This window comes from Mesoplodon mirus (assembly GCF_964341445.2).
Source record: "Mesoplodon mirus genome assembly, chromosome: 16".
Classification (NCBI taxonomy): Eukaryota; Metazoa; Chordata; class Mammalia; order Artiodactyla; family Ziphiidae; genus Mesoplodon; species Mesoplodon mirus.
The window spans coordinates 10580157-10607043 of NC_138992.1; the positions used below are offsets into that span (position 1 = coordinate 10580157).

Consider the following 26887-nt stretch of genomic DNA (forward strand, 5'->3'; position numbering starts at 1 on the left):
GTAATACCTTTATAGCTTTGGACACAGACAGGGTCTTTTTAATTTTTCAGTTGACTCCTTGTGTAATTATTTTGTCATAACATTTTCATTAAAAAAATACATGATTTCTGAAAGGAAATTTGAAAAATAAGGGAACAGATATGAAAACACAAATTCTTAAGTTGGCTTTGCATGTGAATGTTACTTATTATTGCTGTAGTAATGTCTTAAGTATGTTGAAATTAAAATTTGATACTGTACTTGTTGATTTAAAAAATATAAATGGTATATTTTTGACTAGTTGGCAAGTTTAATAAATGGAATTGAATTATGACTTGCCCCAAGCACAAGATAAAGTTACAGGTTTTAGGCATCTGGACTCCTAGTTTCATGTGTGAACTAAGTTTGTGAAATTTTTCTAAGGAGAGGAATAAATAGATCGTTGTGTATTTATGGGGAGGTGGAATATGTGCAGAAAATTCTAGGTACTAGTTTTATATGATTGGTGAACAAGAGATTTATCAGAAATGTTCTTAATTCATATTATAAATTTGGTCTGCCTCCCCCCACCTCCAGAGTAAGAGAAAATTTTAGCATGGAGGAATTCTGACATCAAAGTTGCTCTCTAAAACATTATGGTAATCATAATGTTTATTATTTTAAGTGCTTTATGCCTTATCTGTAGTATTGGATATAGTCTAGTTGGAAAGATTTATGAAAAACTCAGTTTTGTCACAAAGCGGCCAATTCTCCCCTCCTCACCCAAAAAAAGAATCAAATGTATTGAATAAAAAAGATTCATCCTTAGAGAAACAAATGACCAAGGTATTGAAAACGGGATTTTTGTCACCTCGAGTCTAACAGAGAGAAATCCAGAATTATTCATCTATTAACATATGTTTTGTGGCTAACACCACAGGTAGTGGAAATGCCCGTATGTTTGTGTTCCTGATTATGTTTTTTATAAGTATAATTCTCCATTTTTCCTCTCAGTCCCAAGTGTATAGAAACTCGGTTTTTGCTTTAGTATTTCAAAATTTCAGTGATACTATTGTATCTTCAAGTATCTAGTTTTTAGTAGCCTAGTGATTCTGGAGCAGTTCCATAGTTCGAACTCCCGCACAGGAATCTGGACCTTTTGTTCATCAGCAGAGAAGTTCATTGGTACACAATATAAAGGTCTTTAGAAAAAGGGAGCATCTAAAAGCTTTTTTTTTTTTTAGTTTCTAATTTTTTATATCAAAGCTCAGTCATTAAAATGAACTTTATAGGAAAATAGTTTATGTCTTAAACCATAGATGAGCAAGATGTATTAATAGGCCTTTCATTTCTGTTGCATTAAAATAGATCATTACTCATACATTTACAGTCATTACTGTTAGTGATGCAAATAGTAGAAACAGTGATTATTAACACTCACAATCAAAATTTTTGAATTATAATCCTTGTTTGTTTAATATACCACGTCATGATTTGTAACTTAAAATAAATAGTAATGTTTGGTGTTCCCTTGCTTCTTTGTGATATTTACAAACTTGAGGATAGTTATTCAAATGTAGAACTATGGAAAAATTGTCAGTCTTTTCTGAGAAGTGCAGAGTTAGCACTGGACAAAATGTTAGTCATCTTTAGAAAATCAGATTAATCAATGCTTAGAGTTATTATACATGTACTTAAAAAAAAAATCATGTGACTCTAAATTTTCTTGTGCTTTCCTGCTATTTAGATGCCCAGCCTACAGAGTCTGAGAAGGAGATTTATAATCAGGTGAATGTAGTACTAAAAGATGCAGAAGGCATCTTGGAGGACTTGCAGTCATATAGAGGAGCTGGCCATGAAATACGAGAGGTAAAGCATGTTTATACATTTTCCAATAAACTAAAAATTACTGTGTCCCTCTTTTTAATCTCTATTATTTTCTATACTTTATTGTCTGTTTGCTTATTAAATATTCTGTTTAAAGGAAGATCACTTGCATTATTTCAAAAGTGGTTGCAGTGATATAAGGGTAAAAGGAAAACAAGGTTCTATAAATATGTAATTTATATATATTAAAGAAAAGTTTATTTTTTTGGTGTATTCTCACACCTGAAATTTACAGTATCCATGGTGGCTATTTATATTGTTTTTGGAGGGGAGAACATGAGACTTCCTGTGGCTTCTTTTTGTCCTGCCAGTCTGTTTTTCTGCTCCTCCTAAGCTTCCTAGGAGAAAGCTGAAACCATCCTTGTGATCTGGACCCCCTCAACTCTGTCTGATGACTTGATACCACAGAGCAAATGTTTGGTGTGGTCTCCCTCAGCTTTCTTCTCCCAAACCTCTGAACTTATCCAGGTTTCCATCCATCTTTTTTTCCATTTCTTCTGGGTTTTTTTGTTTTTGTTTTTTTCGGAAGATGCTGTCCCTGCTTCTTACCAAGAGTAACTTCTCTACCTTTGTTCTCCACCCTCCTCTGGAACTTTGCTCTTTTAATTTCCTTCTCTTAATTACATTTTCTTTCTTTTTTCTTTTATTGACTCCTTCCCGGCGCATGTACACATTTACTCAAGTGTCCTGTACTACCCAAAGAAACTCTCTGGCCTCTGGACCTTATCTCTCTTTTTCTCATTACATTTCTTGAAGGCATAGCTCACACTTTGTTGCTTCATTTTTTCCTGCCCTTCTGTTTCTGTTATTCTTCTCTGTAACTAATAGTGCAGAGTTTTTCAAGGATTGATCTCTTGGGTTTACAGACCATATCAAACCTGATTCCTCTAATGACATTTGGAGTACTAGTAAAGGAAGAAATAAGTGCACACACCTGAAGACACTGAGTCACTAAGTGTTTTGGACTGAGGGGCCACAGGTTTGGGTGATTGACTGGATGTTTAATGTAAAGGAGAAGGAGGAGTTAAATGGTTCCATGGTGTCTGGTTTAGATTAGCAGTTGGTCGTATCATTAGCTGGGAAGCTATAGATAATGTGAATTCCATGTTTTACCTCTCCTGCACTGGACTGCTTGTTTCCTGAATGTCTTACGTACGTACAGTTACTTGCCTTTGTTTTTGTCTGGAATATGCCCTTCTTTTTTTCTTTTCCTGTTCAATTCCTATCCTTCCTTCAAATCCCAATAATCTTCTACTTCCCTGTACTCTTTTGCCATAGCACCTTGCACATGTTTTTTTATGGTAGCCATCACTTTTTTTTTTAAACCATTGATATATGATGTCTGTATCTCCACCGCTGTACTGCTAGCTTGAGGAGGGTAAACTTGGTTTCTTACTTATTTTTGTGCTATCAGCACCTAGTATAGTGCTTAGTAAGCAGTTAGTAACTGTTGAAGAAGTAAATGCGAGGGCTTTAGATTAATCTTGTCAATATTATTAGCTTGAGTAAAACCTTAAGGTTTCAGTAAATGAAGGCATGTAACCATTTCTGTGAATTTCAAGTTCCCTAAACATATAAAAGCTGAGTATATACCAAATATATAAAGAACAGATACAACTACCTAAACTGCCATAGGTCAATGTGAAGACTTAATTGACTTAGTAGAACAACCATTCTACCTATGAGAAAACACACAACACAAAAATGTTCAGGTTTACAATAAATGCCCATCACTGTCAAGAAGTTTTACTGCATACAGTAATAAAGTGTTAAAAGTTTGATATTGGTTGGTTTATGAAGAAACAGGTAGTCTTAATGCAGGTGGTATTGTAGAATGGTATCTTTTTGGAGGTCAGTTTGGCAAGGTATAAAATTAGATCTGTAAAATTATTTATACTCTTCTATCAGATACTTAATTTTAGAAAATATTCTCCAAAAGGCTATCATTCAAGAGGGAGGTAAATGTAAAAACCTTTATGGCCACCTTATTCATCGTAGGAAAAATGTGGAAGCAATTCATAGAGTCTTTTTGATGGTAAAGTTAGATAATCCATCAGCAAAGACACATAGAAGCTGACATATAGAACATAGACTGAGAGTTTACTGTTATTACTATGCTAATGATGTGGATTATATATATATTTGTTTAAATAGTACTTTATTAAACATGACTCTAAAATTGAATAAAATGTGATTTAAGATATAATCTATTAAGTAAACAAAGCTTATTCTCTAGAATAAACCACTAGAGAGGGAAATAAGAACTTTCCCTAATGCTTTGATGTATCCATAACAGTTTTAACATTTTTGAAAATGAAAGTTATAATACTTGCTCCATGACAACCTCACCATTGACATTTTACTTAAGTGCCCTTTTTCATGTTGGGCTATGATGGGTGCTGTACCAGAAATGTTACAGCAGTAAAACTGATCTGAGAGGAGAAAGAATCAGAATTATAAGGAGAACCATAAAATGTTGTCATAAAAGAGCAGACAGTGTCTTCAGTTCTAAATCCAGGCAAGGCAGGGCCAAGGAAATAGTTAACTCTATTCAGTTATGAAAATGGGTGACATTTGCTGGAGCATTTTAATATTATGAGAATGAGCTGATATTTAGAAAATCATTTTTAGATCCTTGCAAGAAAGGTTGGATAGACTTCTGAGGAGAAGAAAATAAATTTTAAAATTCTATCTATTTGCTTATTTCCCAAGTAATAAACAAATTTTTACTACTTGATATGAAACTGTTGAGACTGGACTTGAGGCTAAAAGGATTTTTTCATATACATCAGGATAATATCACAGTCCCTTTGAAATAGTCATATTAATACAATGTGAAATAAGGATTGTTACATGTTGTAATGTCTGGTTTTCTTTAACTTTACAATATTTCTAGATAGTCATATAAGTGGGATTCATTTCAGACTCCTATTTGTTTATATAAAAAAATCAAGAAAATTTGAATACAATGGCAAGTTTATAAAGCAAATTGCTTAAACAATGTATAGCCCATTTATTTAGTTTGTAGCTAATTTATTTGAAGCATCTTCTAAATCTATCTGGCTTCAGTTTTATTTTGCTTTCTTATTTTTTGGTTTTGTATGGATGGAGTCAGCATACTAGTGTCTTGGGAGAATCTAAATGTGCCATTTAGATTTCTGATATGTTACAAACAGGCGTTGGTTATGCGTTTCACCTTTCAGATGGTGTGTTTAGCTCATTTGAAGATGTTAGAGAAAGCAAACCAAGGTGTGGAAAAATGGTGAAGAAAGGCATCTGTAAGCAAAAGGAAGATGAAAACAAGAAAATATATTTCTTTGGGAATAACCCTCTATATTTACAAATTATTGCCAGATGGCTTGGAAGACTGGGCAGAGAAAGAGCATATTCATGTTTATTTTAAAGTCTCCAGATTATGTTTTATTTTCTCCCCTTTCACATTTGAAACTAGTTTTTCACCTCATTCAGGAAAACCTAAAAAAACTTAGATTCCAGAATAGGATTTTAGTTACAGGGAGGGGATAAGTGACAATTTCTGAATCACATTTTTCAGGCTGATTTCAGTTTTTAAGTGTTTGGTAACTTTTTAAAAACTAGTTTGGACCCTGGAATTTGAATTACTGAAAGTTTATTAGCCTTTTCCCAGAGTTGGGTCTTATTTCATCATTGCCTGCCTTTTTTGGTTTCCTTTTATCCTACGGAAATAATCCTTAAAACGAAGAATTTCTAAGAAAACTTGTCTGTGATATTGGAAACGTTTTGGTTTCCTTTTGTGGCTCTAAAAAGTATCAAGGCATAATATACCTAACAAACATACATTGTGTCATTTTTTATTCCATCTATCCATATCCATTGCAAGAATAATGAAGAATGTATTATAATAGGTTTAAAGTATCCATGGAGTTGAGAAGGCTGCTCTCAGCATTTCTGGGTCCATTATTCTGAATTTCATGGACTCTACCAGGGTTTCCTGTGTTTGCCAAAACCTATATTTTAATGTAAAAATAATACTGTTGTGACTTTTTAAAAATCTAACTATGTGTATTCTTTGGATTTTGAAGGCCATCCAGCATCCAGCAGATGAGAAGTTGCAAGAGAAGGCATGGGGTGCAGTTGTTCCACTAGTAGGCAAATTAAAGAAATTTTATGAGTTTTCTCAGAGGTTAGGTAAGTTGAAAGTTTTGTCGTTATGACTTGCCTAGTGAAAAAGGCAGTTATTGATACTGGAAGTTATTTACAGTATTTTATGTTCATATTGCTAAATTTATATGTTTCATAGGTAAAGCAGCTTGGTAGACTACGAGATTATAGCATAATCTTCCTGTCATCCTGTTCAACCAGGTGCTCAATTTATTTAGACCATTTTCCTCAACAAATTTTGACTTCCATAAGGAAATTTCTGATTTTTTGCAGCCTAAAGGGTCCTACTATGGGAAACAGCTTGGTAGAATTTCTCTCCAGCTCCATAGCACATCCTTTCCCATATGTGGGAACTAATCCAAGGTCTCCAGGGTTATTTAGATTTTTGTGTTCTTAAGATCATGGCTGATTATGATCGGTTCATGTACCTAAAGCTGTACAAGATGAGAAACAGGAAGCTAATGTTATATGCGAAGTTATCGAGGGAGTCCTTAAGTAACAATTCATAACCATCTGCTGCTTCCCTCACATGGGAAAAATTATTCAGAGATCAGAATTGTGCCTTTAATACAGTGAATAAGCAAAATTGGAGTTCTTTTTCTTGGAGAAGGAGGAGGCAGAACAGGTAAGATTTAGCTATTTGGCTGCTTGTGTAATTTGAAAGATGTAATCTTTGTGAAGTTGGGAGCATAGAGGAGGAGTGGTATAGATGTGTCAGAAATTTGAAACATTTCAGTTTAAGTTTTTGATACGTATTTTTATACAGTTTTGCTTTTTGAATCATAAAAATGTGTTACATATTCTAAATGAGTACATACAATTTGATAAGGAAACCAGTACTGTAAGATAGAAGTCAACTGGGGGCTCATAAGCTAAATTTAGACCTGAAATACGGTTTGTTTGGCCTGCATGGTTTTTAAAAATTCCTGATTAATTGCCAGGTTTTAAAATTGGTAGTTATTTGTGTTGTGTGTGTTTTAAATCTTCGGTTGCTTTGGAAAAATCAATAGCTTAGCCAGCAGTTGAGCAATGGATCTGCCTCTCAATTGGCGAAGCTAAGTGGCAAACCGACTCTGTGTCCAGTAGTTAGGGCGTGTGCTTTCTAGTTTTCAGTGGGTCTCTACTGCATCCTGGTTTTTTATATCTTGCTCTCTTTATGTCTTTATATTAGCTACTTGGCCATTTGTGTTTACAACCTCTGCTTCAAAGTTGAAGTTCTATTATTATTATTTTGTTTAATTTGACCTTTTTGTTTTTAAAATATTTATTTATTTATTTATTTTTGGCTGCATTGGGTCTTTGTTGCTGCGCAGGCTTTCTCTAGTTGTGGTGAGCCACGGCTACTCTTCGTTTCAATGCGCTGGCTTCTCATTGTGGTGGTTTCTCTTGTTGCGGAGCACGAGGTCTAGGCATGCGGGCTTTAGTAGTTGCTGCGTGCAGGCTCGGTAGTTGTGGCTCATGGGCTCTAGAGCGAGGGCTCAGTAGTTGTGGCACATGGGCTTAATTGCTCTGCGGCATATGGGATCTTCCCGGACCAGGGCTCGAACCCGTGTCCCCTGCATTGGCAGGTGGATTCTTAACCATTGTGCCACTAGGGAAGTCCTGTGAAGTTCTGTTTTTTTTAAAACGCATATTTTTTAAAAAGTAAGAGAATTGCTGTTTTTCCTTAGATGCAGTGTACACTGTTAAATGCAAAGACAAATAATAGTTGAGAGAGAAGTGTTTGTGTAAATTGTCCTTTTCTTACTAGAAATAAGAATTATAAATTATTCTCCTCGAGCATGACAGTCAGTTCTTTCAAGTATCTACGTAGTCCATAGCTTTGTAACCTCAGAGAGCCTAGGTCTTTCCATTTTAGTTATCTTCACGACTTATTTAGAGTTTTGCTGTGCTGCTCGTTCCTAGACGCTTTCGAAGTTAAATGGCTTTAGATGCCGCTCAGGTCCTACTCAAGTTCATCTTGGTTTCTTAGCATTTGCCAGTAAAAAAAAAGAAAGAATAATTATAAAATAGACCAAACCCATCAGGCTTACATATGTTTTCATATTTTAACTACTGGAATTACATCAGGTTAGTGTTGTGTGTTTCGGCACCGGTGCTGGGTTCCATTTCAGCAGAGGATATAGTAACACAGGTAATAGCAGAAAGCTGTCAGTGTTTTCTTCTGTCATGTGGGAGCCTTGAACCTTCATTGTGTAGTCTAGGGCTTCTGTAAAGGTATGAACAAAGTACAAATTTAAGATTTGGTGGTTTGCTGCTCGTCTCTCGGCCAATCACCTGGTTTATAATGTTTCCAGTTTCCTTGCTGACAGGGTACATGTCTTTGCTTGCATGTGATAGGAACTCAGTGTTGAGTGAGTGAGCAAGTGATAGATAAATGAATACGTACATCTGATATATCAGATATGTGTCGGATATTCAGGAGAAGCAATAATAATGGATTTTAGGCTTTCAAGGCATAATGGCCTGTGTTCGAATTCCTCTGTTTGCAGTTATTGGCTGTGTGGCCTTGGCTACATCACTGAAATTCTCTGAGCTTCAGTATCCTATCTGGACCTCCAGTCAGTTGAACCCTCTGCTTTAAGTCCACTTAACCTCTGTTGTCTCTCTTCTTCCTACCTCACTGTTGAGCCAGAGATGAGGGTGAACACCACAAACAGCACGCAGAACGCCGCACAGCTGTGAAGATGCACGTGGTCCTTCAGAAGTCCAAGAAGGTTGCTTGGTTCAAGCACTCCAGATAGACCATGGGGTGTACTCCAGAAGAGGGACCCTCGTCCCTTGCTGGTTTGCATATTTATGGAGGGACAGGGAAGGGACCACTTGACTAATTTGGAAGACACTGAGCTTTGCCAACATGGTTTAACCTTGCTGGCACGGGAAACATCCTGTACTTGCTTGTTTCAATCTGAGGCCTTCCCAGTTGAGGCAGCTATCTGAGCGAAGGTCGTGTGGCCAGACAGTCCATAAACTGCTTTGTGTCTCCTCAGTCTTCCTGTTCCGGGGGCTTATAGGGGCCACCTCCAGGGGTCACAGTGAGTGAATCTATCCAACGTGTCGACTCCTTTTCACTGGGCTAAATTTATCAGAATTTGTTCAAAAGGTTCTGAAGTGCCCACAACAATGGTGGTATTACCTCTTGGCTGTTTCAGATCCCCCGCACTCCATATCCTTTGGGTTCTCTTCTGGGGATTCAAAGACTGCTCTTTGATAGTGGATGGTTGGCAGTAGGTGAGAATATATGGCTGGTGTCTGTAAAGGAGGCTTCTCTTCCTAGTCATCCGTTGTTTCCCCTTCTGGATCTACTTTGTGGACTGATCTGTCATTATTTCTCCATTCAGTCTCTTCCTTGCAGCCTTCTTACATAGCTTTGGCTTCTGCACTGGTTTACCAGCTAATGCTTTCCAGAATTTAGGCTTAAGTAGTCCGCTAATTTCCTCCTTGCCATCTACCTTTTGTAAGAGTCATAACCACATCATTTTGTTTCAGAAGCTTCATCAGAGAGACCAATCCCTACATCATCTCTTCTTTGACCTCCCTTTCTTTCTAACTCAGCCAGAGACCTGAGCCACCTTCTGAGATCCTCTGTCTCTGATTCCCCTCTTGTCGCAGGGCACTGTAGTCTAGTAGAACTGTCTTGTATCAGCAGAGGGCCCTGGGCTGATCTAGCTGCTTCAAAGGCAAGTAAGCAGCCTTATCATTTTGAGTTTCTCTTTCATGGCAGATGTGCCATTGAGGACTTCAGCCGTTCACGGACAGAAGTTCTCCCCGGTCATTGGCTATCCCAGGTCAGCCAAGACCTGACTCACCCCTCCGTGTGGGGCTGAGGAGTGTCTCCCATTCCCCAGAGCGGTGAGCACTGTAGATGCTGGACTTCGCCCTGAGGCTGGATCAAATCCAGGAAATGAGAATTTCTTTTTTCTTTAACAGCTGGTAACAAACAGTATTGGTGTTTTGTGTTTTTGTTCTTAAAATGGTTTTTCCTGTTCTCCCATCTCTCAAACCTTGTTTTCCACTTATATTAATGCTGACACATGAGATGAGTATTGGGAGAAGTAAGCCATTTTTCAAAAGAACCAAAATTTTTTTCCTTTTAATTGATCCTCACATCCACTCTTGCACCTCTATAAGCCATCCATAGTCCCACAGTGTGTTCTCCACACTGCAGATGAAGTGGAGTTATTAAATGCTAATCTGATGACATCACTACCCTGCTTAAATAGTTTCTCCAGGGACATTATTATGACACGGCCAGGGTGCTTATTAATATGGCACACAGACGGTCCTCGTGTTGTTTTAGTCTTAGGTTCCTCTCCTTCTTGCCTCTCCATTCCCCTGTACTGGTTGTCGTGCGTTTCTCTACTATGTCACGCTCTTCTCAGTTCAGGATCTGGCTCCCTGCCCTATTTGCAAACTCCTGCTCATTCTTAGTGCACAGCCCAGTCTCAGCCCAGATGTCATGTATTCAGGGAGGTCTTTTCCTGAGTCTTGAACTAGGTAAGGTCCCGTTTTTATACCTTTCCACGGTGCCGTGCCCTTCTCCTTCTTAACACATATCCCAGCTGTAGTAAGTTGTCTCTCTTCTCTGTATAATTAGGCTCTGTGTGGGCATAGGGCGTGTCCATCTTCATCTGTTTCCCCAGTGCCTGGCACATGTTAGACCATCAATACATTTTCTGACTTACTATAAAGAAAAGGATAGTAGCTGTCATTTGGAGTTACTGTGTGGATTACAAATAGTGTCTGGCTCAGTACCTGCCACATAATAGACACATAAGGAGTACTTACTTACTGTTGGTACTGATCAGTAAATTAATCTTTTATAAGGTTGAAGAAGGCTAGTTAGAATGTCGCTTTTTTTGAGAAACAATTTATTATGGTGGAAAAAATAGGGCTGTGAAATCAGAAACACCTGGCATTTATGAGCTATACCCTTGGGGGTCTAACCTCTTTGAAACTCAGTTTATCCATCTGTAATGCCGATGTCATAGTTGATGGTGAAAGTTAAATGACAGACTAGGTTAAATGCGTAAGTATGAATGTTGGTTCATAATTGGGTCTTCATAAATGGTAGAGTTGGTATTTTTTAAGTGAAAGGTTGACGATCTGACATAAATTTGTTATCACTAATAAATATTTATTAATCTAACATTTATTCATAAATGTCAGATGACCATCTAACTCTGTAAGCTCTTGTTTCCTCTGAATAGGATCTACCATTGTTTTCTGATTCTGTAATCTGTAACTGAAATAGTTTGATTTCTGTGATTTTTTTTTTTGAAGTGCAATCAGTATTTCCATTTTTAAATGGAATATAAAATAAACTGCTACGTCTGGCATTCCAAAAGTAGCAGTTGTTTCAAAGGAACAGTTTTATTTCTATAATAAATTAGAATATTTATATTATGTTCCTGAGATACCAAGTTCTAAACACTCAGAGAGCTAATTATTAAACCAAATATTTGGTTTCCTTTAGTAACTGAAAGAAAGCAGTTTGTGTTTATAAATAAACAGCATATTCAAAGTATGTGAAGTTGGTAATTCATTCACACCCATGTACCGATTTGTCTCTGTGGCCACAGTGCCCCTGAAGAAGTTACTCAGCTGTAGTAACAGTTACCATTTCATAAAAATCAACACAGTAGAATGTGAAAATAATATAAAATTTGTCCTTTGATCCTGGTATCTCATTCAGATTCGCATTCCGCATGATTTTGAATTTGTGTTTACAGAAATTGAGTTAGTCACTTCAGGGTTTCTATTCTAGTAAACAGTATTCAGTTTGAGTGTTACGTTTAGATAATCTGGCTTTTAAAGAGACCTTACTTTTATGGGAATTGAAATCAAAACATTTTAAAATCGCTCACGTTTTAATAAACAAATATCAGATACAAACAACATTTTAATCTTTTTTTCTTTAGAAGCAGCATTAAGAGGTCTTCTGGGAGCCTTGACAAGTACCCCGTATTCTCCTACCCAGCATCTAGAGCGAGAGCAGGCTCTTGCTAAACAGTTTGCAGAAATTCTTCATTTTACACTCCGGTTTGATGAACTCAAGGTAGGATTGTTCTGCTGGTCCTCATTGTTACGGAAATCAGGAGTCTTTCAAAGAGCACGAGGAGGAGATGCCTGGAGACCTTTTTAAAATAAAATGTGTTTAAATGCCTGCTGGTCCTTAGCAAAAAAAAAAATGCAGGATTTAACACTCATGCAGGCCTTTTGGTATATACATAGCAAACAGCAAATTACCCAATATTCAGTTTTCATTTTTTAATTTATTTTACTTATTTATTTTTTGGCTGCACTGGGTCTTCGTAGCTGCGCACAGGCTTTCTCTAGTTGCGGCGAGCAGGGGCTGTTCTTCATTGCGATGCGTGGGCTTCTCATTGCGGTGGCTTCTCTTGTTGTGGAGCACAGGCTCTAGGCGCATGGGCTTCATTAGTTGTGGCTCGCGGGCTCACTAGTTACGGCTCGCAGGCTCTAGAACACAGGCTCAGTAGTTGTGGCACACGGGCTTAGTTGCTCCGCAGCATGTGGGATCTTCCTGGACCAGGGATTGAACCCGTGTCCCCTGCACTGGCAGGCAGATTCTTAACCACTGGACCACCAGGGAAGTCCATCAGTTTTCATTTAACTTCATTTTAAAAATCATCTCTGAAACAACAATATTGACTTTTTCTAATATATTTTTTTCTGCTCATCCCCACTTTTTTCAACATTCTTCTATATAAAAATGTTATGATATTTTTTCTTTCTCTCTCCTATCTCCCTCCTCTCTCTCCCTCTCTCTTTCTCACCACCCTCCTTTCTATATACCTACCTACCTATAAATGTCCTTTTTGCTGGAAGGAGTGAGAGTGTAAACAAAGAAGCATTAAATTCCATATCAGGAGACCTTAGTTCCACTTTAGGCTCTGGCACAGTAACCAATTATGAAGCAGGTCCTTTGACTTTTCAGCGCCTCAGGTATCTTGTCTAGAAAGTGGAAGAGCTGGATTCCTAACTGCAGCTTTTTATCAACATTGTATCATAGACAATTATTCTCTTTTATTAATACTTTGAGCACAAATGATTTGTATATAAAATTTTAGTCTGTTTGAAGAATGCCCTGTTGACCATATATATACTTTATTTTAATAACCCAGAATAAGTGCCTACACATTCCTTTTCATTTTTGTTTATTTGGTAATATCATTTTTGGTAAACAACTTTTTAGTATATTACCTGAAATTAATGAAAAGAAAGAAAAAGTGTACTGACTGTGACTGAAAAACAGTGTGCACAGTCTTCTATGTTCAGTAATGACTGAATACGGTGTTATGTAACTTAAGTGCAGATAGTCATCTTGGATGATAACGGTTTTAGTTCTTAAGATGATATTACAAATTAGGGAATGTTACTTAACTAATTATAACTATTTAGTAGATCTTCCGCTTAATTTGTGTACTATATTTAGTAAATAACACCTTTTTCTTTCATAAATATCTTCTTTAGATGACAAATCCTGCCATACAGAATGATTTCAGCTATTATAGAAGAACATTGAGTCGTATGAGGATTAATAATGTTCCAGTAAGTTAATGCTTTGAATTACAGGGTGGTAATAATAATTCACCTCTCAATTTGTTCAGTTTAATCTTTTGTTCATGCATTCATTCATTCAGATAAAGCTAAAGCTAGTAGTAAAGTTAGTAATTATGGGCATCCACAGCTGTGGGAAGAAAGAGCAAAATGTAGCAAACCATATTGTTTTTACCTATTTTTCCACCCAGTCCTTTATTCTGTAACTAATTCAGTAAAATTGCTTTTTGCCTATATAACGTTGATACTTAAAAATTTCTCTTTGTATTCTCATTTTAATTGCGCGAAAATTGTGTGAATTAGTGGTTATGAGTTATTTGTCCCCATATTCTTAGAATGGAAGAGCCCTGGGGAGAAATTGACCAGGGACAGGAGAAATACTAACACTGGCAGGAAGGGAAAGTGAGGTCCTGGACGTCGAGCATGTCCGTGTCTGACATGGCTGTGTGAGAAATGGCTTCTGTGCCTGTTGCTTGGCTATCATAGCATCTCTTCTGGTTTGTTAGCATCTTGACTTCTCATTTTAAGCTGTTTAATACCCTTTTCTCCAGGACGTCAAATGCCATAAGTAAAACCTTAAATATGAAGAAAATACTATCTTTTTCTCTAGATATTTTGAGGACCTATCAATATATTGTGCTAATTGGTATGAAAAACAAAATTCCTAGGGTCAGGCCTGGCCTCAAGTAGATAGTTTAATAAAGAAATACTATATAAGATTGTAAGGAGTGATAAGTGGCATAAGAGGTTAAAAGAAAAAACAACCAAAGGAGACCATTGAATAAATATTTTATGAAGTAGCTGCTCTAAGACAGGCTTGGATTGGAAGAAAGATTTCTTTTCCATGAAGCCTCTGGTATATGCATTAGTTTGGTTTTGCATAGACCGGTTTCTTCTGTGAGGCTGACCTTATCATCTCTTTTTCATACTCACCATGTAAAATAAAATAAAATCACCCAATCCTCTATTACAGCCATCCTGCCATGCTTCAAGGGCAAAGGCATTGAAATCATCTTTGTACTGTCTTTTGCTCTCAATAATTATAGGTAAATCCAGTCGTTGTCAAGTGACATCTCTCTCACATCTCTTCACTGCCCCCCTTTCCATCTCTTTGTACTTCTATCCCGATTGAGAGCCTAATACCCATTTTCTTTTTGGCAACCATTCTATAATAGCTGTAGAACTTATTTTCTGACATACAGTCTCTTTTTGGTACAGTCTGCCCACTCTCATTAGTTAAATGTATTTAGAAGATTGACTTAATTGTTCTTCCTTTCTTTTGACACTGTAAGTGGCTCCCCATTACATATAGAAGAAAAATACGACCTTAAGCTAGGATTTCACTTAAGCTAGGATTTACTCCTACCCCAGCTTTGCTTTCCAGCCCTTCTTTCAGTAGTTGCTGTCCCTTATTACACTGACTACATTGACTTACACTCTACCAAGCATTTGAAAGCATGCTCTTCCACCCGACTGGTTGGAATACCTTGTGTGCCTGCCCGTCATCACCTACAAAAAAACTCTTCCATGAGTCCATTTTAGTTTCTTCCAGTCTAACTTAGTCTTCTCCTCACCCCCTCTTTCACCCCTTGTCTCTTAACATGTTCCTGTGGCTGCTGTGTGGGTGTTTATGTGCTCCTAATAGAGGCAGGTACGATGTCCTAGGCATCTTTCCATCCTCCATAGCATTTAGGATGATCCCTTGTATACAGTAGGCAGCCCATCAAGGTTTTATGTAATTGCTTAGTATCATTTAAAATATTTTTAAAGAAGTTAATCTTTTAAAAAATGGCTTAATATTATTTTTAATCTTTTTATTTTTAAAGAGTATTTAAGTATTGTGTGCATTTGAGGGTCTAAAATATAAGAGTATTTATTAGGTTAATTTAACAAGCATTAGATGGGCACCCTGCCTAGGCTCTTTTATAATATTATTTAATAACTTATGAACTGATATCAGGTGTCTTTATTTTCCACACAGGCAGAAGGAGAAAATGAAGTAAATAATGAATTGGCAAATCGAATGTCTTTGTTTTATGCCGAGGCAACCCCAATGCTGAAAACCTTAAGTGATGCCACAACAAAATTTGTATCAGAGGTAAGCATTGCCTAGGAAGTTATTCTTTGTGTTGTTACTCTTCTGCCTGTCTGAAGATAGGATGATCTGAGCGAGACCATGACTTTAAAGACCATCTTAGCTGATAGACTGAGATGCACTTTGTGCATCCTCTTCCCTGAGGCCCACGTGTGCACATCTACCGCCTGTTGGCAGTCACCCTTTGGATGTATAAGCCATACCTCAGTAGTACCATGACCAAACCGAAGTCTTGATTGTTTTTCCCAATCCCGCCTTTTCTCCAGTTTTCCCTATCTCAACTAACAGTAATACTGTGCAAGCAGATAACTTAAGGATTATCATCCTAAATTCCTTCCTTTATCTCACCCCCTACATCCACTCCATCAGGCAAGGCAGTCTTATTGGCTCTTCTTACAAGATATACCCTGAATCTGAAAACTTAACCCTTTGCTACCTCTAGCTACCTCTCCAGATCAGCCCACTTTTCATTTGGATTTCTGCATTCATGCTCTGACTATTCTTATTTCTTCCACTCTTGACCCACTGCAGTCCTTTCTCCAAAGAGCAGCCAAGTAATCTTCTTAAGACATAAACCACATTCCCTTCCTCCTCTGCTTAAAATGTTTCCAGTGACTTCCCAGTACTTGTAGGATCAAATCCAAGTACCTTGTGGCTGTGAGGCCTTGTCTGCATATTGTGGTTGTTTCCACTCAGCTCTAGAATGTAAGGGCTTCTTGGGAGAAAGGAGGCTCTTAGCTGTTTTGCTCATAGCTGTATCCTCAGAGCTTAGAACAGTACCTAGAATCTAGTGCATTTTTTAACAAAATTAAGAGTAGGAACCAAATTTTAAAGTTGCTAATTTTTCATGTTTTGCTAGATTTTAAATTTTTCTTGAGTAATAACTGTTTGTCACTCTTACTTTTTTTGTTCTCCATACACTTTTACAGAATAAAAATTTACCAATAGAAAATACCACAGATTGTCTAAGCACCATGGCTAGTGTGTGCAGAGTCATGCTTGAAACACCGTGAGTATTCACTGATCTTTTTCACTTTAACAGTCCTGTTGAAATGATTGTCCAGATGTGAATAAGTTGTATTTGGAAGGTGGAAATTAAGTATATCCCAAGTATGTAATGCTAACATATGAACAAAACTAAAATAATTTGACAGCTTAATGTAAGTTCTAGTTAAACATATAAAGTACATTTGATTTTCACGTGTGTCAGACCAGTCAGACTGACTTAGACTCTTCAGAATAGGGATTTTTTGGTGCTTTTTTGGGAGTAGGGGAAGAGCTTAAAAGCTCCTCTGGTTATGCCTCTCATAAACATTATCGTTCCCTTTTCATAGAGAACTTTGCCTTTTTTTCCTAGAGGGCTAGAGTTGTTCTACTTATCCCTTTCTCTCAATATTAGGTCTCAGTCTTCTTTTTTTTTTTTTTTAAACCCAACACTCACCTAAATTCTCTTCTGGGTTTCTCCTCTCTCTCAAGGCATTTGTCACATGTACCACAGTGTTTTCTGTCTGGATTTTCCTGTCAGCAGGCAGAAAGAAATCCTCCTGTGTTCCTGAATAATATATGCTGCTAATCATCATATTATCATCATTCTCATTTAGGGGAGTAAGGTCCTGGGAGATGAAGGGACTGATGCGCAGTAGCTGACCTCACACATGTGCTTGGGTGTCTCCATTCTGGTTCTGGACTCTTTCTGCTGTGCCATGCTGCCTTTTATGTAGACAAAAGTGCTATTTCCTTTTTCCCATTTGAGAGAAGAATATAATTGAATTTTAGGAAATTAAAATCCAGTAATACAATAATGTGTTTACATCAACTTAACCCCTAAATAGCAAATGTACTTTCTCTGTTAAGCTAGTGGCTTTTTCATCATATTGCTGATGACAGCCTTTCAGAGCACCCATCCCCAAACTTTTACTTTGGGCCACTTTTTTTTTTTAATAAATTATTTAAATTTTTATTTGTTTTTGGTTGTATTGGGTCTTCGTTACTGCGCACGGGCTTTCTCTAGTTATGGCGAGCGGGGGCTACTCTTCGTCGCAATGTGCGGGCTTCTCATTGCGGTGGCTTCACTTGTTGCAGAACACTGGCTCTAGGCATGCAGGCTTTAGTAGTTGCAGCATGTGGGCTCAGTAGTTGTGGCTTGAGGGCTCTAGAGTGCAGGCTCAGTAGTTGTAGCACGTGGGCTTAGTTGCTCCGCGGCATGTGGGATCTTCCCGGACCAGGGATCAAACCCGTGTCCCCTGCGTTGGCGGGCGGATTCTCAACCACTGCGCCACCAGGGAAGTCCCTGGGCCACTTTTGATTTCTCTAAAATTGTCTCATCTCCACTAAGCAGAAGGGGTAATATACCAATATGCATATAGAGACCAGAATACGTAAGTGATAACTGCTCCACCCCCATCATTTCTCTGGGACTCTCATTGCAGAGAAGGTGGGGCTATAAGCTTAGCGTCCCTTTTAGATATCGACAGAATACAACTTTGAGCGTCAGTTAGCTCATGAGTTTGTGATGTGCCTCATCCATCCATATCTTTTCTACCCTCCAGGGAATACAGAAGCAGATTTACAAATGAAGAAACAGTGTCATTCTGCTTGAGGGTAATGGTAGGCGTCATAATACTCTATGACCACGTACATCCAGTGGGAGCATTTGCCAAAACTTCAAAAATTGATGTAAGTTATATTTGTTTTATATAATTACCAATAATTTCCATAAGTGGAAACCATAGGCTTTTATTTAAAGAGCTGGCAAGCTGCACTCTGTCACAGAATTTATTTTTATAGTTTGTGATAATAGTGGATTTTGGTTTCCTCTCTCTTGCGGTGTTTCTTATAGCCTATATACAGATGGAATAGAATGATTGAAGGAGAACTGTACTGTCTTTTAAAGTATCTCCTCAGTACTGATAAGTGATACTTCTGCATACTTGGCAATATATGTAAATAAATAATCAGACATAATTTTTTTTTTATTGTATCTTTTCATTCCTTTGGCCAAAGCCCATTTTAAATGATTTACTTACAAATGTATATTAAAAGCCAGTCGAGGTGCCTCAGTGAAAAAAGTTGAGGACTGCATCTTTCCCTCCTCCTCCCAGTCATAGTGCTTTGTGGCTGTAGCCTGGGCTTCTCTGCTTCGTAAGTTCTCTCCTCGCTCTCACACCTGGTTCATAAAAGTTATAGCCTGTAGTTTACTGAGAGTTGTCTTCCAGTTACCCTTTGACAGCTGGCTTCAGGCTCTTTGCGTTTCACATGTAGACTGCTGATGACTAGGCAGTCTTCTTGCCTTCGCTCATATCTATTCTGTGTAAAGAGAACTGAGTCAACATTTATTGAGTGATTACTGTGTCCCAGGAATTTTAACATTTGTTCTCTCATTTAACTCTGAAAATACTCTTAGGATATAGGTGTTACTTTCCCTGTACTAAGAGAGAAGTAAAGTTTAGAGAGGTTTGTAATATAATTGCTAGTGAATGGTACATGGATTCTGAACCCACATCTCCATGGCTTCCAAAGCCTATGGTATTACTACTGTGTTATGCTTTTTCACGATAATCAGGCTCATCTTCCTTACAGATCATTTTCATTGAGTTGTTCCCTTTCGAAATAACCTGTAATGAGTCCCTGCCGTCCCCATCAGTTCCAAATGAGTCCTCCTGCCTTTCGAGGCCCTCTGTAAACTCCCCTGTGCGAGTCATCTTGGCCCTGCAAAATACTGTCCTCTGCATGTGATGAACTTTATTACTTTTGTCATGGGGTTCGTCTACCTGGAAGGTGTCTTTTTTCCTTACAAGTGTGTCCATTCTGTCCTTTAAAAGGCTACTCAACACCTTTTCCAGGAAGTCCTCCCATTAGTGTGGGTGGTGCTTCAGTTTGTCTGATTTGGTTCCCAAAAAGTTTTGTTTGATTGACAAACTGAAAATAACACTTGGGTAGATTCTTTCCCCCTATTCTAAGAATAATTATTTTGACATTTCTAGTGTGTAATTTCTCATGAGTGCATAGTTACGGAACTGATTTAAGTATTAACTATTTTGAGAATGAATGTTAGATGAAAAATCGATGTTTTACCTTTTCCGTTTCCTTTTCTACTTAGATGAAAGGTTGTATCAAAGTTCTTAAGGACCAGCCTCCTAATAGTGTAGAAGGTCTTCTCAATGCTCTCAGGTGTGTATACATGTAAAGGTATATATGTATAGAACAAATGTATTAAGAAAATGCTTCAAAGTGTGACTAACACATGAATATAAGTGTTAGAAATGTGAAGATCTCATTTTTCTTATTGGTAATCTTGCTTTCAGATATTGGTTACAATATTTTTATAATGAGTGTGTGTGTGTGTGTGTGTGTGTGTGTGTGTAAATGAAAATAGCAGCTTCATTTCTTTGCTAAAGAGTTTGGCTTTCGCTTTTTGCCCCCCTTGAAGCGAGGATTGCTTTTTGGTTTTTAATGAAAATAATTGTAAATAAAATTCAGAAAACAGGAAAATTTAAAGAAAAAGAAGGAAATAATGAAACCTCACTATTTTGAAATAAACCACTATTAACATTTTGGTATATATCCTTCCAGAGTTTTTCTTTTTTAAACACTTGTATATAGTCATAGCTCTATATAATAGTTATCTTTTTACAAAATAATACCATACAAACTGTTTAATAACTGACTCTTTTCCCTTAATATAGTATAATTACATTGCTATGTTCATAATGCAGATCTCTATTATTTTTGTGCATTTCTTATAATATTTCTTACAATGAAAATAAAGTAGTCAGTCATTATTTGATGTCTTCTCAGCTTAGACTTAACTTGATTTAGTTACTGAAGCTCCTAAGAATCCTGTAATATTTTTAAATGAAAATGTCAGCACATTATAACATCTTGACTACAGATATTTAATTGGTAGTATAACTTCCCTAACATAAAAAGATGATTTGCTTGTTACTTGATTATTTTGTGTTTGAACACAAAAATTATATGAATGCAGAAATATTGATTTAGTGACTTTGAGGTCATAGGCCATCTTTGCTTTTCACTGCAGCGCATTGTAGTTCACATAATAGAATAAAATGATTTCCAACTTAGTATTATATTCCCCACATGTTTTGTGAGCAAAACAGATTGTTATTCCCTTTGGATACTTCGTCACCTGGTCAGTCGTAAAGCAAAATCTAGGATGTGTCATTTCAGCTGAGTGGAACCATGAAATTATTTTATTAAAATGATGAAAAGTGTTCTACAAGCAGTGACTGCTGAGTAAAGGAGATCTATTCTAAATGAACTCCAAACGCTTAAGGAACGTAATGTAACAACAACAAAAAAATTCTTATAATGTCAAATTATTTCAACTGTAAGCCTATCAAAAACCTTAAGTTTTTACTCTGGAGATTTCTCATTGGTTTTACCAATATTTATGGTTGTGTGAATCTTTCCTACTTGGTCCCTTTCTGAGGACTTCCTGTGTCCCAGTCAGCTTGATTTTTCTCCCAGGCCCTTTCTTTCTGATTAGTTAGACTCTTCCAAAGCCAGCAAGTGACAGGACATTTTTTAAAGTAAGAGGTAATAGAGGTCTAAGAGGTTTTAGTATTATATATTTCTTCACCCTGAAGGGACTGTGCTTCAAACATTAATTTAAAAACTCAGAGTTTACTTTTATTTTTCAAAGTGTAAAAGTAGTTTGGTATAGGACAAAGGAGGGCAGTGGCGGTGAGTGAAAGGGTGCTGAAGTCTCCCACACAGCAATCTGTGTTTGAGGGAAAGAGGAAGAGAAGCACCACTGAGGCAAGAGCCACCTGTTGGTTTTAAGTTTTCTTTCCAAATGTATAATGGAAATCAGAAAATAAAAGTTTGTTGCAGAGATAACTCTTGAACTGTTTTTATTCATAGTGAAACACATATTCTGTGTCTGGTTCTTAATTTTCACCTGGGAGGTTTTGTAAAGTTTATCAGTATACTTGTTGCTATGTAGTAGTGGTTATAACTAGTATCATTTCTATGTCACTGTACATTTACAATGCAGTTTCATGTCTGTGGCTTTATTGAATCTTTACCACAGCTTAGTGAGGGGGGTGGTGGGTATGGGGTGTTGGGGGTATCTCCATCATGCAGTAGTTGCCTTAAGCTCTTGAGAGGCTTAAAGCTTATATAGCTAATAAGCATTGGAATCTATTTTCAAATTCAGGATTTTATTCTTGAAATCCCGTATACTTGATGCTACATCATGGAGCCTTAGGTGTACCATGAGACTGAACTTCAGTGTACTTTGGAATTATCTGGATGGAAAGGGACATGCAGATTCCCAGTTTGCCACCTCCACAGAGTCTCTTCATTATGTCTGGGGTGGGGCTCAGGCACCTCATTTGATAAACACCCTGTCTGTTGTAGATAATGCTGAAACTTTGAGCAACACTGCTCCAACTAAACCAACCTAACGCTTAATATGCTTCACTCAGAGCAAAGAAGATACTGTTAAGAAAGCATTTTGGAATTCCCAAAGTGCTGTGCAAGTGCTGTTAAGCTCTGCCTCTACAAAATGGAACACATTTTTGCTGCATTATTTCCTTTTAGTGAATAGCTTATTTATTAGAGATGCTCACTCGATCATTTTCCTCAGAGCCAAGTTTCAAATAGGAGTGTAGTTGCATATATATACACGTTGCCTATTTTGAGTGCTTTTCTGTGGTAATGATATAGTTCCCACTAGCTTATACTTTGTGCTTAAGAGAAAGCAACGAGCCACGTCTACATTTTACAGGTGGGGAAATGGAACCAAGTGCCTTTGATTAAGAGAGAGACAGAAAGTGAAAGCTAGAGCCGGAGTTAGGTTCAGTGCTAGATAATTGCCTTCTTCATTAAGTTTAAAAAGAACGGTAGGGCCTCCCTGGTGGCGCAGTGGTTGAGAGTCCGCCTGCCGATGCAGGGGATACGGGTTCGTGCCCCGGTCTGGGAGGATCCCATATGCCGCGGAGCGGCTGGGCCCGTGAGCCATGGCCGCTGAGCCTGCGTGTCCGGAGCCTGTGCTCCGCAACGGGAGAGGCCACAACAGTGAGAGGCCCGCGTACCGCAAAAAAAAAAAAAAAAAAAAAAAAAAAGAACGGTAAACAATAGTTGCTTTTCTTCAGTAGAAAAGTCATGTGCACTTGGAAAAGGACTTTGTGTATATGCATAAAGTAAAATAATACCATACATGTTCATACATTATTTTCACGTGTGTTACATGCTATTGGCCTTTTCTTGATAAGAGTGTGATGATGTGACATGCCTCTGGATTGGCTGTGTGTCCAGGAGGCTCTGAGGTGCTGAAGCTGTGATCCCATCCCTCGGGAGGAGTGAGAGCTCGTATCCGGGTGGAGAGGAGAGCGCTCAGCCCTCCCGCACGGGCACAGCCCACTGCTGGGCAGTCATGCTTTGCTCTGCAGTTGACATTTTGTCGTGCCTGTGACTTGGCTCTTTCCACTGTGCAGCTGCGTAAAGGAGATGGAAGCAACAGAAATGAAGGGATGGATGCTGAAAATTCTTATTTCCTGACATCAGTAGGATTATGTATAGCGATATATACGTTATCTGCACTTGGGAAATAAAACAGAAAAGTTAAGTCTTTGCTACCTCACCTACCACTTAGTGTAAAAATTCTCCCTTGTGGAGTTTTCTTTCAGGCTGGCTGCTTAGCTTCTTGTCCTCCTTCCACAAATATTAATTGAGTACCTGTTATGTGCCAGGCTGGTGTCTTGTTCTGTAATACGAGAACAGTATGGAGGTGACCTCTGAGTAAAATTGTAGAGTATATCACAGACTTACGGAAGCACATATTTGTCTCTTTACCTCTCTAAGGATTTACTTGAGTTGAGGTACTTTCTTCAATTTTTAAATTGATTTGAAATGAACCTGACGAGAATTGAGTTTAAATTTCTTTAACACAGAGAGACCATCCGTGTGTATCTGCTTAAAGAGATACATTTCTTAAAGATATGTGAAATGCTTGTAAACCAGGTTGACTGATCCAGCATTAAAGTTCTGTGTGAATTATCTCCAAAACGTGCCCCCCGTTCAGGCATCGCTCCTAATGCGGTGCAAGCCTGGGTCACTGGGCCTTCCCAGCCCCCGGCTGGTCCCCTGCTGCTGCTTCTCCCTACGCTTCTCCTGGAGAGGAACCACACATCGCCCCCTTGCTCATCATCCTCTGCTGGCTTTCATTAACCTCAGAATAATCTCGAAACTCTGCACTATGGTCTGTAGTGTCTGCATGACCTGGTCTTCCTTTGTCTCTAAGGCCCCACCAGTATTTTCCTCCTTTGCTCCTAAAACCCCTTCTGTAGGGGTAGCGTATTGTCATCTTTCTCCCTCTGCTAGGGGGTAAGCTCCTGGAACAGTGCCTGACACACAGTAGGCCTGCTTATTGAATTTCTGCCATTAAAAAGAATCCTATGGTGAATCTTCTCGTAAAATAATAATCACTCCTAGCGATTCTTTTTTAGGTTCTTAATTTGCATTTACATACTTAAAGCATATCTGCCTGGAAATAAGGCACTTAGAGAACTGAAACATTTTGGGATATGACAGAACTGAAATAGTTGAACTGTCTTAAATACAGAATAGAACAGGGGTTGGCAAACTTTTTTTTGTAAAGGACCAAAGAATAAGCAAGTATTTTAGGCTTTCTAGACCATGTGTTGTCTGCCAGAGCTATTCAGCTCTGCCGTTGTAGCAAGAAGGTAACCACAGACAGTACTTAAATAAATCAGCATGGCTCTGTTCCAGTAAAATGTTATAAACACTGAAATTTGAAATTCATGTAATTTCTACGTTAACACGAAATACTATTTTTTGACTTTTTCTCCCAACCATTTAAAAATGTAAAAATATGCTTAGCTCACAGGCCCTACAAAAATAGGTGGTGGGTTGGATTTGATCCACGGGCTCTAATTTGCTAACCCCTGATATAGGACAGCAATTATTTTCCTCTGAGTGAGAAGTTACTTTAGAATTTAACCAGGTAGTTTCAACAAGGTAGTTCTAAATAAGTTAAACAGCCATTGGATCTTCTGTTTAAAAGGTGAGAGGAGCATAAGCTAGCAGGACGTGAACAGGGTTAAAGCTGGAATGAAAAGGCATAATTTTGTGAGAGAAGATTGCCTGGCCGATTGCCTCTCTTACCATAATTATAGAACCTGATGCAGGTTATGTTTGTTTGTTTTTTAACTCCCTGAAATTGATGTTTTTTTCCCTTTTAGGTACACAACAAAACATTTGAATGATGAGACTACCTCCAAGCAGATTAAATCCATGCTGCAATAACAGTTCTGGAATAAGCACCTGCTGTAGACAGAAGACAGTATTCTGCAGTGACTGAGAATGCACAGTTTTTAGTGATTGCAATTACTATCTCATTTACTCTTGCTTTTTATTTCTTTCCTCTGTTCCTCTCCCTCTTTTTTAATCATATTCTTGTTCTTAAGACTTCTTTTCTGTGCCAAAATCAGTAAAGTTATACTCTGAAGGGACGTTGTCCTTTCAAACAGGCCATCTAAGGCAGCTAATTATGCATTGCATTGGGGTCTCTACTGAGAAAAATTCTGTGACTTGAACTAAATATTTTTAAATGTGGATTTTTTTTGAAAACTAATATTTAATATTGCTTCTCCTGCATGGCAAAACTGCCTATTCTGCTATTTAAAAACCCTCAATGACTTTATTTTCTACTGCCGCTTTTTTCATGTGCAGCCAAAATGAAAATGTTTAAATTAACTGTGTTGTACAAATGGTACCCAACACAAACTTTTTTTAAATTAGTAAGACTTTTGTTTAAAGTTTTAAGTTTGCATTTTGACTTTTTTTTGTAAGGATGTATGTTGTGTGTTTAACCTTTATTAACTAATGTTAAAAACTGTGATGTGTGCGTAGAATATTACGTATGCATGTTCATGTTTAAAGAATGGCTGTTGATAAAATAAAAATCAGCTTTCATTTTTCTAAGTGTGGCTTGGTTTACTGGTGTTTTGTTTTTAGGCTTCTAGAGCTTTCCCCATGTATATTTTTATGGAATGTATATACACATTACATATTTTTCCTTTTAGGGGAGGGCTGGGTCTTTTTCTTTTTTATCATTTTAATTGCTTTTAAAATCTTGCGAAGTGCAGTAAGACTAGTGATCTTGTCATACTTGACTTGTATCCTTGATTTACTCTTGTATGGATGTAGTAACAAGGAAAACTACACTCTTGCTTGATAGGCATTTTCCAGGAGGGAGAAGATAGCAACTTGAAACAGTGTGGAGGAAGAACAGTCCTTATTACTGGGAGGAGAGTGAGTATACGAGGGACTTCCTAGGAGAAACTGAAGGCCACAATATCACTAGTGGTAGGAAACTCGCATGCTTATTACTTTAAGATCATAAAACCGTAATCATGAAATCTAAGTGTCCTGATTGGGAGAAGCTGCTTAAAGGTTGTCTAATCCACCCATGCTAGTTTAACAGTTAACTATGGGAGAAAATCCCAGAGGATTCCATCCAAACCTTCTGGCTTAGTAGTGTCAGGTCACCATGGCCACAGCCCTTCATGATGGAATCCCTATTGACCTCTCTGGCCTTGGTCTCACTCCCTCGCACCCACACCCTGCTCCCAGCCAGGCTCAACTGTGTGCTGCTCAGATTGTTCCACGCAGTGTCACGCTGCCGTAACTCGGGTCCGGCTGGTGGTCCCTGAGCCTGTCATTCACTTCCGCGTGTCCGTCTGATGAAGAGCAGCTCTCATTTTTCAAGGACCAGCTTGTGTCACTTTGACGAAGCCTTTGGGATATACGTGAGCCACCTCCTTCTAGGTACCTTCTAATAATAGGGTTGTAATGGGTTAAATAGTGCCCCGTCTCCCAAAGATACGTGCACCTGGAACCTGGAGATGCCACCTCATTGGGAAAAGGGTATTTGCAGCTGAAATTAAGGATCTGGAGATACGGCCGTCCTGGATTACATGGGGCCCTAAACTCTATAAGAGAAAAGAAGGGGAAACGGACACAGAGCAGAAGGCTGTGTGAAGATGGAGGCGGGGTTGGAGCAGTGTGTCTGCTAGCCGAGGAGCCCAGAGTCGCCGGCAGCACCAGAAGCTGGAGGAGAGGCCTGGACCGTTCTCCCTGAGACCCTCCGGAGGGAACCAACCCTGCTCACACCCTGGTTTCAGACTTACGGCTTCCGGGACTCAGAATAAGCTTGTTTTATGCCACCCAGTTGGG

At 38.1% G+C, this 26887-nt stretch overlaps 1 protein-coding gene across 5 annotated transcripts in view; it reads left to right on the plus strand.

The window, feature by feature from the left end:
- CYRIB (CYFIP related Rac1 interactor B) overlaps positions 1–25633 on the plus strand; it is a 154681-nt gene extending 129048 nt beyond the window's left edge. For all 5 annotated transcript variants that reach the window (XM_082600960.1, XM_082600961.1, XM_082600959.1 and 2 more), the window contains 9 exons: positions 1706–1827; positions 5907–6012; positions 11907–12043; positions 13480–13557; positions 15548–15664; positions 16591–16670; positions 18211–18337; positions 19761–19831; positions 24892–25633. In XM_082600960.1, the coding sequence (XP_082457086.1) occupies positions 1706–1827; positions 5907–6012; positions 11907–12043; positions 13480–13557; positions 15548–15664; positions 16591–16670; positions 18211–18337; positions 19761–19831; positions 24892–24955 (902 nt within the window). In that variant the 3' untranslated portion in view covers positions 24956–25633. The remainder of the gene's footprint in view (positions 1–1705; positions 1828–5906; positions 6013–11906; positions 12044–13479; positions 13558–15547; positions 15665–16590; positions 16671–18210; positions 18338–19760; positions 19832–24891) is intronic.
- Positions 25634–26887: the final 1254 nt, after the last annotated feature.